This window comes from Pleurodeles waltl, chromosome 6 (genome assembly GCF_031143425.1).
Source record: "Pleurodeles waltl isolate 20211129_DDA chromosome 6, aPleWal1.hap1.20221129, whole genome shotgun sequence".
In the NCBI taxonomy this organism is placed as follows: Eukaryota; Metazoa; Chordata; class Amphibia; order Caudata; family Salamandridae; genus Pleurodeles; species Pleurodeles waltl.
In genome coordinates this window covers 1707650345-1707664226 of record NC_090445.1, presented here as the reverse complement: position 1 = coordinate 1707664226, position 13882 = coordinate 1707650345, and the positions used below count along the sequence as shown (strand labels likewise).

At 42.3% G+C, this 13882-nt stretch overlaps 1 protein-coding gene across 2 annotated transcripts in view; it reads right to left on the bottom strand.

The window, feature by feature from the left end:
- DAXX (death domain associated protein) overlaps positions 1–13882 on the bottom strand; it is a 166933-nt gene that overhangs the window by 90978 nt on the left and 62073 nt on the right. For both annotated transcript variants that reach the window (XM_069241866.1, XM_069241864.1), the window contains exon 5: positions 7157–7331. In XM_069241866.1, coding sequence (XP_069097967.1) covers positions 7157–7331 — 175 coding nt within the window. The remainder of the gene's footprint in view (positions 1–7156; positions 7332–13882) is intronic.

Genomic DNA, 13882 nt, shown 5'->3' with positions numbered 1-13882 from the left:
TTTACAACCTATAACAAGTTACTGTGCAGTTGATTTAACTTCAATAACTTACATGATTCACAGCAGGCTGATGACAAAAACATATTTTTGAATATGGTGTGTAAAAAGGGGCAAACAAAGCAGTACCATTTAGGACCAGTGGACATTTCACGATGGAGAAAACACCAACAGACTCTTGACGCCTGCGTTTGTCCGACAGTGATTGTTTTTTTTTTTTAACAGGGTGCACCCCCATACCATTGCTTTCTTCCCAACCCAGCCACAGCCATTATCATCACTTCTAACTGCAGTGCCGATTAATAAAAAAATAAATAAGTGTTCACACTTTTGAAAAGTTTAATGATATGAGGTATCATGTTACCAAAATGCTCTCCGATTAGATGCAAATGTTTGCAGAAGCTTGTAAGCAAGAGTGATGATTCTTTGCTTTCAAAATAAAATGTTCAGGAAAAAATGCAAGTAGGGAAAAAGGTTTCACTAACATGAAATTTGAGGTGCCATTTCTTTGAAGCGTCATTTAGTAAAATGTGTTGATGCATGCTGGTATTTCCAAAAAATATTTGAAATGGAAAATCAGTGTAACCATTTTCAACACGATTATGGGAAGCTTGAAAATGAACAAGCACTGGCAAAGCCAACTGATCTAACATTTTTTGTCTCTTGATTTTGTCAATACATGTCTTGTTTTGACATGGCTTTCATAACACATTGTTGTGGAAGCTGCCAGGCCCTCACCACTGTAAGAAAACACTGGCAAAAAGAAAAACATGTTTTTGGTCTCAAAAGCACACATTGCCACCATTGTGTAACAAAGGCCCCTCGTGCCCCTTAGCACAGCACCTCCCCTGAGTGAGTCTGGAGGGAGGAGGGCCTCTATGTTCTTTGCAGGAGGCCCCCTCCAATTTCGTTACGCCACTGATTGCCACAATAGTTCCTGGCACTGAACAAAACTACTCTGTGTGCCAATATGCTCCTTGTAGAAGAACAGAACGAGATCACTCACAGTAAAGCCGATCGATAGAGAGAGAAATAGAAGTGTAATAAAAACAAAATGTCTTTGTTAATGCCAGACCTCATTAGGGACCCAATTCTAAAAGAAAGTCACAAACATGCACCCATGGTATATGTCTTTGAATTAGTGGCTTTAATGAATTCACAAGAACTTACAGAAGTAGACCAGGAAATCGCACTCCTAGAAAATATTTGTGAACTGTATTTTAGCACAAGCAAATATGCATGTGAAGATTTGCTCATGTGAAAATCTATTGAGCGTTTACAAGTCCACTTTCCCTCCAACCACTTTTTTCCCAAACCCTGGAAGAATTATTTCTGCCACTGTATGGAATAAACTTCCAAACTTTATTAGAGGAGAGCTGGGGAAAATCCTTAAAACATGCAAGTTAGTAGGTTTGCATAATCAAAGCCATTCCCGCCCTGGAACTACTGCTTACTGCTTCCTCCAGCCCCAGTATGTAGATCTGCGCAAAGGTGGCAAAATAAGAAAACTGCTATATTAGGCATTGAAATTGTAAGTGTGCAAACATACTATAGTAGTAGCCCTGGCATAATCAGAGAGGCTATTATCAGAGCTCTTACATAATGAGTTTGCTGCTATAATGTGTTGCCACACTACATGGTGCCAAAGGGACAAGTAGATTTATTTTACAGCACAAGTGGATTTAAGAAGCAACCTGTCTCGTGGACAAGTAGATATTTTAATAAATTCCACACCCCTGCATGCTAAGGTTTCAAAATTTCTTAGGAAATTAAATCACCTTTTCCACTGAATCTCACATGTCTGTTTTCTTTTTGGGAGCACCCAAGCCCTTCATCAGATTTGATATGAATTGTTGTTACCGATATGTGCACAGACACTGACTTATTATAGATGGGGTATCTCAGAGTTATTGGCATTCCTTTTATTGGTTCAAGTACAAGGTAATATATACGGACGCAATTGTTGCATTTCCTGGCTTAAATTTGTCCACTTCCATCGTAAAGGACCTTAAGCCCCATGGTTGACAACTGCCCTTAAAGCTGCTCAATGTAAAAAACTGGCGGGAGAATGGCATCTAACTATGTCAACACACCCAAAGATATTTACAGGACAGCAGTTTGTAACTATCAGAATGCATTAGCTAGGCCTGCCCTGCCTATCCCAAAGAGAAAATTGAGAGTGCCAAACATTCACCAAAAGGGATTTTATTCATTGTGAAGACTATTCTAAATGCTACCTTCTCTAAATAAAAAAGTAACTCCCTCATGAGCCATCCCTGACAGTCTTCTGTTTTTGGATTATGTTTCCTTTTCACCATCTGGGTGATCTTTTAACTCTCTCCAATAACATTTAACAACACTGATCCAAATTAATTAATGCTAGTCTGGATCTCTTGCCAACTTCTGCGCCTCAAGTATTTTTTTATTTTTTAATGTAATTGCTGACATACTTAGTCCTGTTTCATCCATTTAACAAATACTTATTTTTCCAATGTCACTTTGCCAGCCAGCTGGAAATGCCTTCTGTTGTGCCTTTATTCAAGAAGTTAAGTCTTGTCTCCAGTCTATAGCAGTATTTCTTTCTGATCGTACTACCCAAACTAATTGAAAAAACTGCAAAGTCGAGTGGCCATCCAGATGGGTAGCACTCAGGCTTTAGGCCGGAACACAGCCATTGCCATGTTTGCAGCCTAGGAACATCAAAGAACTATCTTAGGATGTGGCAGAGCAGCCACTTTAATCTTAATGGCTCTGTCAGCAGTGCTAAGCAGTCTCTCACTCCATTATGCTAGAAGATATCTTTAGCATCAGGATTCACAAAAATGCCCTCAGCTCACTGCACTTATTCTTGACCTGCAGATCACAATCTATCGTTTTGCCACGCTATAGATCTTTCTCTCCTCTGATTGAAGCTTTGTTACTAAGTCCTTCCTTGATTAATGTACACATGGGTCACTTGGTGCCATGACAGATATTTTGGCTTTGATATTCTATCTTATGCAGACACTACACTACTATTAGTATTGATTTCTTAACCATCTGTACAATTTGGGAGAAATTTGGATCTTGCTTGGTCTGTATCAAAGCTGATGAATGCTAGTTGCTTAAAGCTCAACAGTGAGAAAACAGAAGCATTACTATTCAGTAAGCACAATACATCCTTATCGTACCAAGGGTGGCCTACTGACATGGATCAAACTCCAATTCCATCTTCTACTGCTAAACAAATTGCCATCAGATTTGATCAGTATCTATCTTTTGTGTTTCCAGCCTCACTGTTTACAGCCTGTAGCTTTGTATTACCAAAAACACTCAAACACTACTCCTGTCATCCCACAATGCAACTGTCAATGCATGACTCACTGCTAAGTTAATAGTAACTCCCTCTATTTGGACCTTCCACCCCACCTGATGCAAAGGTTAGAAGGTGTCCAAAATGCTGCTGCACGACTCCACTGCAGGCATCTAAAAAGCTTTTAAGTATTCTTTAATTCCCTCCACTTAGCCTTCAGAGTTTTCAGTTGAAGAGGGCTTTCCTACATCCAATCCCTTTCTCTTCCTAGATCCTACCCACTGGAATTCTATCCCCTTTCAACTCCAAATCCATCAGCTTGAAAACGGTTTTCAGAAAACAGCTTGGCTCTTCTATCTGACCTAGCCGTCTCTCTCGCTCTCGATTTCTGCCTGAGTCATTACCTCTATTCAGTGCCAGCACACCTTTTTTGGGCATACCGGCTTAGACATTTTCATTCTTTCAGAGGCTTCCTGAAAAACCTCATCATTTAAGAATCACCAGTAGCTTCCAACCTTTTGCGCACCTGGAAGATGGATTTATGACACGAAAGCCGATGGCTTGAAGTCTACACTGGTTCAGTAAGGTTTCCTTTGTCCGTTAAGAGATTACTGGAGTTTATTCCTCCTTGTTTGTGACATTGGTACAAAATGTGTTCGCATTATATATTTGTCTATGACTTTCCAATGCTTCTGAAGGAAGGAACTGATGGTTAGACCACCATTAATCCTAGCACGCTGGTGTGGTTTTTGTATGCTTATACTTCCACATGTGCATATTGTTATTTATGGGCTGCGAGTGAATGATGCACTGATGGGGTTACCGTGATTAATCGTAACCACATATAACAAACTGGAAAGGGGTGATGTAGCTTCTTATGTGGGTTTGGGAGATGGTACAAGGATGTTGAAGCTCCAACATGTGTTCAGCTTTTTTTATGAACTGCATCAGAGATGCTGCAAGCCTGATGTTTACCATGTTATAGACACATATTGGGAAGAGCTTCCTTGGGCATTTCTTTTTTAGTATTTCTTCATTTCCAATGTGAAATGTCCGAAATCCTTGTATTGGCCCAAAAAATATTCTACCAGCCAGTACCTTTCTATGTGACACAGTATTTTGAAGATGATACAGACTTTAATGAGTACCAATCCTACTAGGCATCTTTACCATAAAGCATCTTGAGCACAGTCAGGAATAGTAGTGAGCAACTATCTGATACTCTCCAGGTGAGAAAGGACCAGGGACTGGACGGTGAACTAATATACAGGACCTACTTGGTTTCTGTTTTCTAAGTAGCGCTAAGTCACTTCTTCTTGAATAATCTTTCAGTTTATCATCCACATAGCATTAGTTGAAAACAATTGTTAGCAATTTTACTGGAGGCCTAAGATGCTGTCTTTCAGGGTCACAGCTTTTCTTTTACCCATATCCAAGAAGAAGAGAAGATAATGCAAACTCTAAACCTGCAGAGTTGCAGAACCAAGAGGGGCAGCCCAGGCCAGGCTAACCTGGGCCCTGAAGGGCGCAGACAGGCCCCTGTTTGCCCCCGTCGCAACCCAGGTGTGTCCTGATGTAGAAGAAAGCAAAGTGCCCTGTAAGTGCTCTGGTGTCTCCTCCTGCTCGCTGGGGGATTGTGGTTAATGCAGCCCTTCCCCCACCTGCAGCAACACAGATCGAGCATCCTGCACTGCAGGAAAGCAATATGTGTTATGAGGGCTCTGAGATCTCCTCCCCTGCCTCCTGAACTCTGGGGGATTGTGGGCAATGCAGCCGTTCCCCAGCCAGCAGAAACACACATCTGGATAAATAACCCTCTCTGAATGTTTTCTGTGAAACTACTTCTTTTAAGTTTGGTCATTTTAAAACGGCATCTGTGGTATGTACTGTGATCTCATAGAATGTAATGGTTTAAATAACAGAGAAACTACAGAGTTGTCCAGCAAGGTTTCGAGGGATGGCCCAGGACCAGAATTGGATCAGAAGTTCTCACAATGTTATTCCTGGTCCACATCCTAAACCCCTTTGGAAGAGAAACGATCTCACAAAGATCACAAGCCCACATACTCCCTCACATTTTAGGTCGTCCTGAAACAAGCACCAGTGGTTAATGGTGGCCTTGGGGCTACACGCAGAAGAGCTTCAATAAGCTGGGAAATGTTAAAGTCCTTTTCTTTTTAAAAGATGAAGGGACGACCAGACATTCAAGTTATCAAGTGTTATTTATTGTTATGAATGGTATCAGGGTTTTTCAACCAATCCATCCCCCACAGCAGCCCCTGAATGCTCAACCTCACCTTACTGAGTCACATGCAGAAAAGATCAAAACTGGCTATCCAAATGAAGCGCATGGAGTACTGAGGTCCTGGGACAAATAGCCAACTACCCATTAAATACAAACTGAAGCTAGACTTCTTGACACATAGTACTCCCCTGCCGTGGCGCTCATCCACTTTTCCTCATCCCTCAGATGGAAGAGGATGCCATCTGAAACAGGTACAAACAAAAAACAGATCCAGAACTTTCCGCACAGAATCCAACTTGAGGTTTACGGGATGAAAGCCCAACAAGCAGCAGCCTAGGGACGATGCAAGTTTTGACACAAAATTCTTATTTCAACACCTCATGAAGTTGTTGTCTTTTGCTCCTCTAACGATCTTTTCAGTGAATCTAGATCATCTCCCACAGTATCAGCTATCCCCTGCCTCAGCCTCTCCTTCACTCCCACCAATAGTGCTACAGAGCTGACTGCTCTCAAGGATGTAGCAAAACAGCCAAAGCCTCTCTTCCTGACACATCCATGTGACTAGCTTGTCAGACGAGGATGCAGTGTGGACTTCCTGTGGACAAATGTTATCACAGCATCAGTGGGGTGCTTACTCCTCCAGAAAGATAGGTCTTGGTCCAAAGGGTTCTGCTTAGTTAATACAACTTCAGTGCCAAAGTATAAAGAAGTCCCAGGTCACAGAGAACTGCACCTATGGCAGAGTTGGTCAGAATACAGTCCCTGACAACAACTCAGATCATAAGGACATTAAATGCAGTGGTATCATGTAGGGCTAACACTCATTTTGCTGAATAGAGGAAAATGGTGCTCAAGCAGCACTGGATTTAATGCATCTCCTTAAAGCACATGGAGTAGCCTGATACCCAGTCAGACTAAGATGCTTCTTTGTCATTATGGAGTTACTGGTGCATGGTGATCTTGCTCTTTTGGCACTAGATTTTGCTCTTGGGTCACGCTCATCTAAGATAAGATCATGTTTCTAATGAAGGGAAACAAATCGGAGGAGCAGATAAGCAGGGACACTTGGGGTATATCTGTTAAGACAGGAATATTCTCCTTGGCCTTAGACAGAGAATCCATCAGTGTGGACCGCTGGTACTCCTACAGCCAGACTCACAAAGGTAAACTTACTTTCTTCTAAACTTAGACCAAAGTCTAAGTTTATGACTTTCGGTATTCACAAAGGGCATTTCCGAATAGTATCTTTACATCCGCACTCAGGACAGAGTATCCACTCCGGATGCAAACAGTACACTCCACATGCAGAGTGGCATCTCTGCCCAAGTGCAGACGTAAAGATACTACTTGTAAATGCCCTCTGTGAATACCAAAAGTCGTAAACTTAGACTTTTGGTCTAAGTTTAGACCAAAAGTCTAGGTTTACCTTTGTGAATCAGGACCCTAGAAGTCAATCCCCTTGGGCGACATAGCACTGTGAAGTTAAGATAGAGCACATGAAAGGACTGATAGCATGAAGAGCACAGATGAAGTCTCTGCCTATTTCCATGTCCTACCAGCAACAATACTGTCAATGGTACAACCCTACACCCCTACCCTTACAGTCTAGGCGTCAGACTTACCTGCAGCCTCCTCCTCAGGCTCTGACAAGTCTTCACATTTCTGCAACTCTTCTTCAATATCTGTATCGGAGGACACATCATCTTCGTCTTCATAGTCATCTTCTTCCTCCTGTTCCTCATTCTCTTTTTCGTCCTCCTCGGATTCTTGATCAATGGAAGAGGAGGCAGGAGATCCCTAAAGATCATAAAATTGTTAAGCACTTGCAAATCAGTCAAACAACTACTTTCATGCTAACTTGTTCTTTTAGGTGGAGGGTTGTATTAGCCACTGTGCAAAGAACAAAACAGTGTCTGGCTTAAAACAGGAAAGGTAACGCACCCTTAAGTGCTGTTAACAAATCCCTAGGAGGGACAGTCAGTGTCACCACTCGGAAATCCCTCCCTCTCGCCCTATTCCACTGCTATGGGAAGGCTACAGTAAAAGAGAAACTGCAAGATTGTTTTCCCCTTACAGAGTTTTCCTGGAATTTATTTTGCACTTGAAGCCATCACTGGTGCTGCATATTTCCAGGACTAGCACTCCCAGACCAAATATGTCCCAAAGATACGCACTGCGCTTTACCAAATTATGTTAAAGGGCTTTTAAATGTGGGTGTTCTCATCCAAGAACGTTCAATATGCAATGGGGAACACACAAGGAAAATCTGCCTGCAAACATGCAATGGTTCTTTATTTTTCTTCCTTTAATGGTCAATAATCAAAAGTGAATTACTTGTAACAATAGATGTCAGAGAAGGGTACTGTCTTAAGATTAACAGCTCTGAAATAATATTCCACAGTCTGAATATCCTCTAAAGAACCTTCACAAACATCACACTATGCTACACCAGCTAATTTTACTTACCTATAATTCAAGTTCCCCTGCGTGGGTGTACACCCCAGATTACCCAAGAATTAATGCTAGGCTTGTCGACAGTCAGTGGTTTGATGCCATGAGTGTAGGACATCCACAATTAAAAGGATTTGTGTCAAATCTCAGTGAATTTAGATAGATTAGTTGCCCATTTTGAAACTTGACCGTATTTTACTAATCTGCGTGCCAAAAATTCCCAGTAATGCTTAGACTACGTCACACCTGTGCTCGATAACGGTAGGGATTGTATGTATTAACGGCCACTTATAAAGATAAAGCAGACATTCTGTGCTGCCAAGAAGACCTGCACTTGAGAGACTGCCACACCCATGTCCTAATCTAGAAACTCTTCAGCGGGCCTAGTACAAGACGCCCTTACTCAGTAAATGCTTTGAAAGCCATGTCCACAGTCTACTTGCTGAGAATGCGACTTCACACCAGTTCACCCACCAACAGCTGGGCTGGCGAAGGAAAAATGTGCTGAAAACCTAGATGATGCAAAGAACGTCCTTATACATGTATGCCTGACTTTGCTTTCAAAGCTTGCATCTATGCTTTTAACCATGCCAGGGTGAGGGTCATAGCAGATGATTGTACTGCCTTTATAAATGCGTTAGAGACCATTTTTGAGAGGCACGATCAACATTATTAAGCGCAGGAAAAAAAAGACCAATTACCCAAGATACTTGGGGACTTCAATACGAATATCAAGGTATTGTTTCTCAAGAAAGATTGGGCAGAATCAAATTTGTTTTGCTTTTTCTGAAAAGGGCTGAAGGAGGATTTAAAACATGAGCGAGCCTGCCTAGCCAGACCCACCTCACTTTTGGACTCTGATTCACCGATTGTGCAAATAAACAAATGCAAACAGGAAAGAAATCTAGAGAAAAACAAAGAATCAATCACTATATTAACTTCCACTACATACTTCATTCCAGCCTTCCCTTGGCTCCACTTGCACAGGTTCCGGAGCCTGAAAAAAAGTCTGTGCTGATGGTAGTAACAGAGACCTCTCACAGGGGGAGACTGGGAAAGACAACTTAAAACGGACCTGTATCTTTGCTGTGGTACCTGCACAATATGCTCTAGAAGGAGCCTGGAAAACGGCCTTAATGCAAGAAAATGATACACACAGCTTACCAGATTCCAGCCTCATCAGGAGTTTTCATACTTCAAGCAATATTGGAATTTCAAAATCACATTTTGCTGCGTTATTTTTTGGAGGAGTGCAGGCTTACATGGGCATACAATGAACAAGAAAAAATAATCAGATTCCACAGTAAAAGCAGAAGGAACGTCAATGCCCTTGGGAAAGGGTCTAGAAGATTACTTTGTACCTCAGTATTTCTCAGCACCATGCATTATTGCCCTTCGACTATTGCCACTCCACTGTACCCAGTCATTCTGGGAATACAATGGCTGTCATTACACAACCCATATATAAACTGGTCTGTCAAGACTGTTTCTAGGTTTCAGTTTTTTGTCAAACATTGTATCTCTGTTCACAATCATCACACCATCAAGAAACTGTAGCTCAGGTCTCTACACTTACAACAAAATAATTTCAACGAAATACCATGAATTCTCGACTGTTGAGACGGACACCATCACACATAATCTGCTCCATGGACTTGAACTCTAGTGCCACTGTACTTTTCAGAAGGGTCCATGTTTATTCTTCTGCTGAACAAAAAGTGTTAAGATTATCTTGCCAAAAACGTCCGAAAGTGCTTGACTGCCCCTTGATAATCTCTTGCACAACTATTTTAAATTCCAAGAAAGGACTCTGCCTAACTACAATAATACATAGACTATTGAGGTTTTCACCACATGACCACAAGGGATCGGTATCCACTTCCTATAATCACAATCATTCTGGATGCTGAAAAAGACACAAATGTGTTTACTAAATTAAATCTAAGAAGGGTTAATTTTCTCCTTCACAGAAAGGAGGGAGATGAATAGAAACCTGACTTGAGGACGCTTCTCTGACACTATCGATACAGAGTATATTGTATACCTCAAATACATTTTTATTTTCTCTAAAACCCTACAAAACACGCAGACCATGTCTAGGAGGGATTACTTCACTTAAGGAAACATCAATTCGTGGGCAAATCGGACGTGTTTATCTGACAAGACGTTAGATGAATACCTTGTTATGTACCCTCCATAGAAGAATTAGCCACAGAAACTCAATGTCGAATGGGATAAGCCAATCACCATAGAAAATTCATAAAGAACTTTGCCCTGATCAGGACATCTATCAATGACTCACTATAGACAGGGAAGCCTTTCCAGTGGATTAAAGAATTTTTAGGCTTTTAACCCAAAAATAAAAAGCACTCTACAGAAGCACTGGTCCTTCTCCAGCCAGAAAGGCTTTTTGGTGGAAACTGAACTCCCTAATTGAGCTATTGGGCAGTCTTTATACACACAAGGCAGATTATGAATATCTTAGCGCTCACTAAGCTCGCAAGTTAACCAAGCTAAAGATAAAGGACTATGTTTTAGAAAAAGAACTAGTTGTCATATAAGGAAGATTTTGATGAATGGATCCATTTTCTATTTTAAACACATCAAATTATTACCTGTACCAGTCATTTCAATCTACAATCACTACAGCAAACAGAATGCCTAAAGAGGTGACAAGCTAAATGGGCTTTTTTCTTCCAACAATAGGATTTTGCCCCAACATGGATCCCAGGGCCACAAAAGTTTATTAAGAAAAAAACTTTGAACAACAATAACTTCTTAGCAGAGTGAAAGTTCTGTCTTCCATAACATTTCTGGCCTCAATCTCTATAACAGAATCCTTCCTTGACCTCCTCCAGATAGAAACAATGGTAAAATGCACCAAACTTTGGACTAAAGAGGAGCACAAGTTGGCGTACCATCAAGGGCTCCTTTTCAATTATAAAAAGATTATGTCCTCACTGAGGAACTCCACTTATCTGTGTTATAGTTGCACGGATTACCTGTTTTTTTTTGTTTTCACTCCGATTGCCTGTTATTACGTAAAGATCTTATACTTTAGCACTTTTGGTAGTCTTCTATTCACCAAAATATAAAGGCACATCAGATTTTGTGGAGTTGTTCAAACCCGGAAAGCTACATTTTTTTTAGAATTACCTGAACAAACTTGGGAAATACAGACTACCGTTAACTTAGTGAAATGTCATGGCTGTACTGCTATTAAGGGCATTATAGACTTATTCTCCAAGATGGGCCATTTTTCCTCCCAATCTAAAATTCCTATAGCAGCTGAGATAGCGATAATTTCTTTAAAAAAAAAAAAAATTCTGATCATAGACCTCAATTGATCTTTAAATAAATTATGGCCACAGCTGTGAGACAAGTTAGGAAGCTTTAACAGGATTGCTCCTTTAAACCAACATTCAAACACAAACAAATGGACAGAAACCTCGAAAAGTACCTATGCTGCATCAATAATGCTATTCAGTATAACTGGAAAGCAGCAGACCACTTAAAATGTTATATTATGTTAATTTGTATTTAGAGCACTATTACCAGAACTTAAGAACTGTAAACGACTGCGTACACAACCAGGTTTTTAAGGTCTTCTAAAGACGCAACTGATCTCAAAGTTTCCACAGTGTCACCAAGAGAGCATTCCACAGATCAGCTTCAGAGACTGAAAAAAGATCTACCTCTAAGGTGCACCCAATCAAACTTCAGTGCCATCATCAGGGATGCATCAGTGGTTCAAAAATGTGGACTGGAAGCATAGTGAGTAAACATTTTTGAGGTAGATGGGTCCTGTGCTGGGAAATGCTCTATGAACAAAGCACCAGGATTTGGAACCAATACTTTTAAATACCGGTGACCACTGTAGTGACTCCAGCACAAAAACACAAATTAGTCCTCCAATGGTTTTAGCCAATTCTCATCAACTTACAGATACAACCGTGGAACATGTCCCTTCGGTCCACAACAGATCTCATGTCATCACATTCAGAGAGACAATGAGATCTCTCCTGCTGAACGCAGGTGTGAGAAAGTAGCCTCCTTCTAGCATGGTTACCCCAATTTTTGGCATGTTTGTCAGTGTGTTCTGACTGTCACTGGGATCCTGCTAGTCAGAACCCCAGTGCTTATGGTTTATGTACTGCTTGTAAGTGAGTTTCACTGTTTTCTAAATTGTCACTAGAGTCCTGCTAATCAGAACTCCAGAGCTCCTGCTCCCTCGGTTTCTAAATTTGTTACTACATACTGGTGACGCAGTATTTGATTCCAAATTGGTATACTGGTCCACCCTATAAGTCCCTAGTATATGGTACATAGGTACTCAGGGCATCGGGGTTCCAGAGGATCCTAATGGGTTGTACCATTGCTTTTCCCACCCGCAAACAGCCCATACAAAGGCTTCTACAGGACTGCCATTGCAGCCTGCGTGAAAAGGTGCAAGGACTATTTCACATCCATTTTCACTGCACCAGGTCATTTATAAGTCACCTATATATCAGGTCTTCCAACCCTGACGGCTGGGTGCAAAGTACCTGTGTATGAGGGCACCCCTGCACTAGCAGTGGTGCCCCCACGTCATCCAGATCCATTTTCCCAGACTTTGTGAGTGTGGGGACGCCATTTTACGCGTGCACTGGTCATAGGTCAATACCGATGCCTAGCTTCACAATGGTAACCACAAATATGGCCATGTAAGGTGTCCAACTGGGAATTGTACCCCAATACTGATTCCAGCATTGGTTGCACAATCCCATGTACTCTGGGAGCTCCACAGTTGACCCCCAGTACTGCCATACCAGCCTTCCGAGGTTTTCCAGGCAGCCTCAGCTGCTGTCACCTCACAGACAGGTTTCTGTCCTCCTGTTGCTTGAGCAGCTGAAGCCCAGGAAGGCAACACCCTCTCCCTTTGGAAATAGGTGTTACAGGCATGGGAGGGGAGCCTCCCAGAGCCTCTGGAAATGCTTTAAAGGGCACAGATGGTGCCCTACTTGCATAAACCAGTCTACACCGGTTCAGGGACCCCAGTCCCTGCTCTGGTGTGAAACTGTACAAAGGAAAGGGGAGTGACCACTCCCCTGTTCATCATCATCCCAGGGGTGGTGCCCAAAGCTCCTCAAGTGTCCCTGGCTTCTGCAATCTTGGATTCCAAGGTGAATGGGCACTCTGGGAGCATCTGAGTGGCCAGTGCCAGCAGGTGATGTCAGAGTCCGCTCCTGATAGGTGCTTACCTGATTAGGTGACCAATCCCCCTCTCAGGGCTATTTAGGGTCTCTCCTCTGGGTGTTGCTTCAGATTCGGGTTGCAACATTCCAACAGGAATCCTCTGCATCCTATACTTTATCTTCTACCGACAGATCAACCGCCAACTGCTGAAGGAACTCTAAAAAACTGCAACCAAGAAGCTAAGATGACTTCTGCAACATTGTATCTTCAGCTCCTGCCAGCAACTGCAGCAGTTTCCAGGTCGTGCATCCTCTGAGGACTGAAAGTCTTCAGCCTGCACCGGAAGAACCAAAGGAATCTCCCACGGAGTGACTGAGTCACTTCCCTGCTTCAGCAGGCACCTCTCTTCAGCGACAACTGGTGGCATGGGTCCCCCCTCTCCAGATGACAGGTGTGGATTCAGCGACACAGGTGGTAGACTAAAATGACTCCGACAGTCCCAACAACCAGCTGTCCAAATTTGGTGGAGGTAAGAGCTTGCCTCCCCACTCAAGGCAGCGTTGCAGTAGCCAAGGCTTGTGTGCGACCTTCCAAGAAGTTCTTTGTGCACAGCACAGCTTAGGCTCCCAGCACTCCATCCTGCGACGCACAGATTCCCGAGTGATTCTCTGGCGGCGTGGGAATCCTTTGTGTCGTGCTGCGTGAACCTCCATTTGCATCTT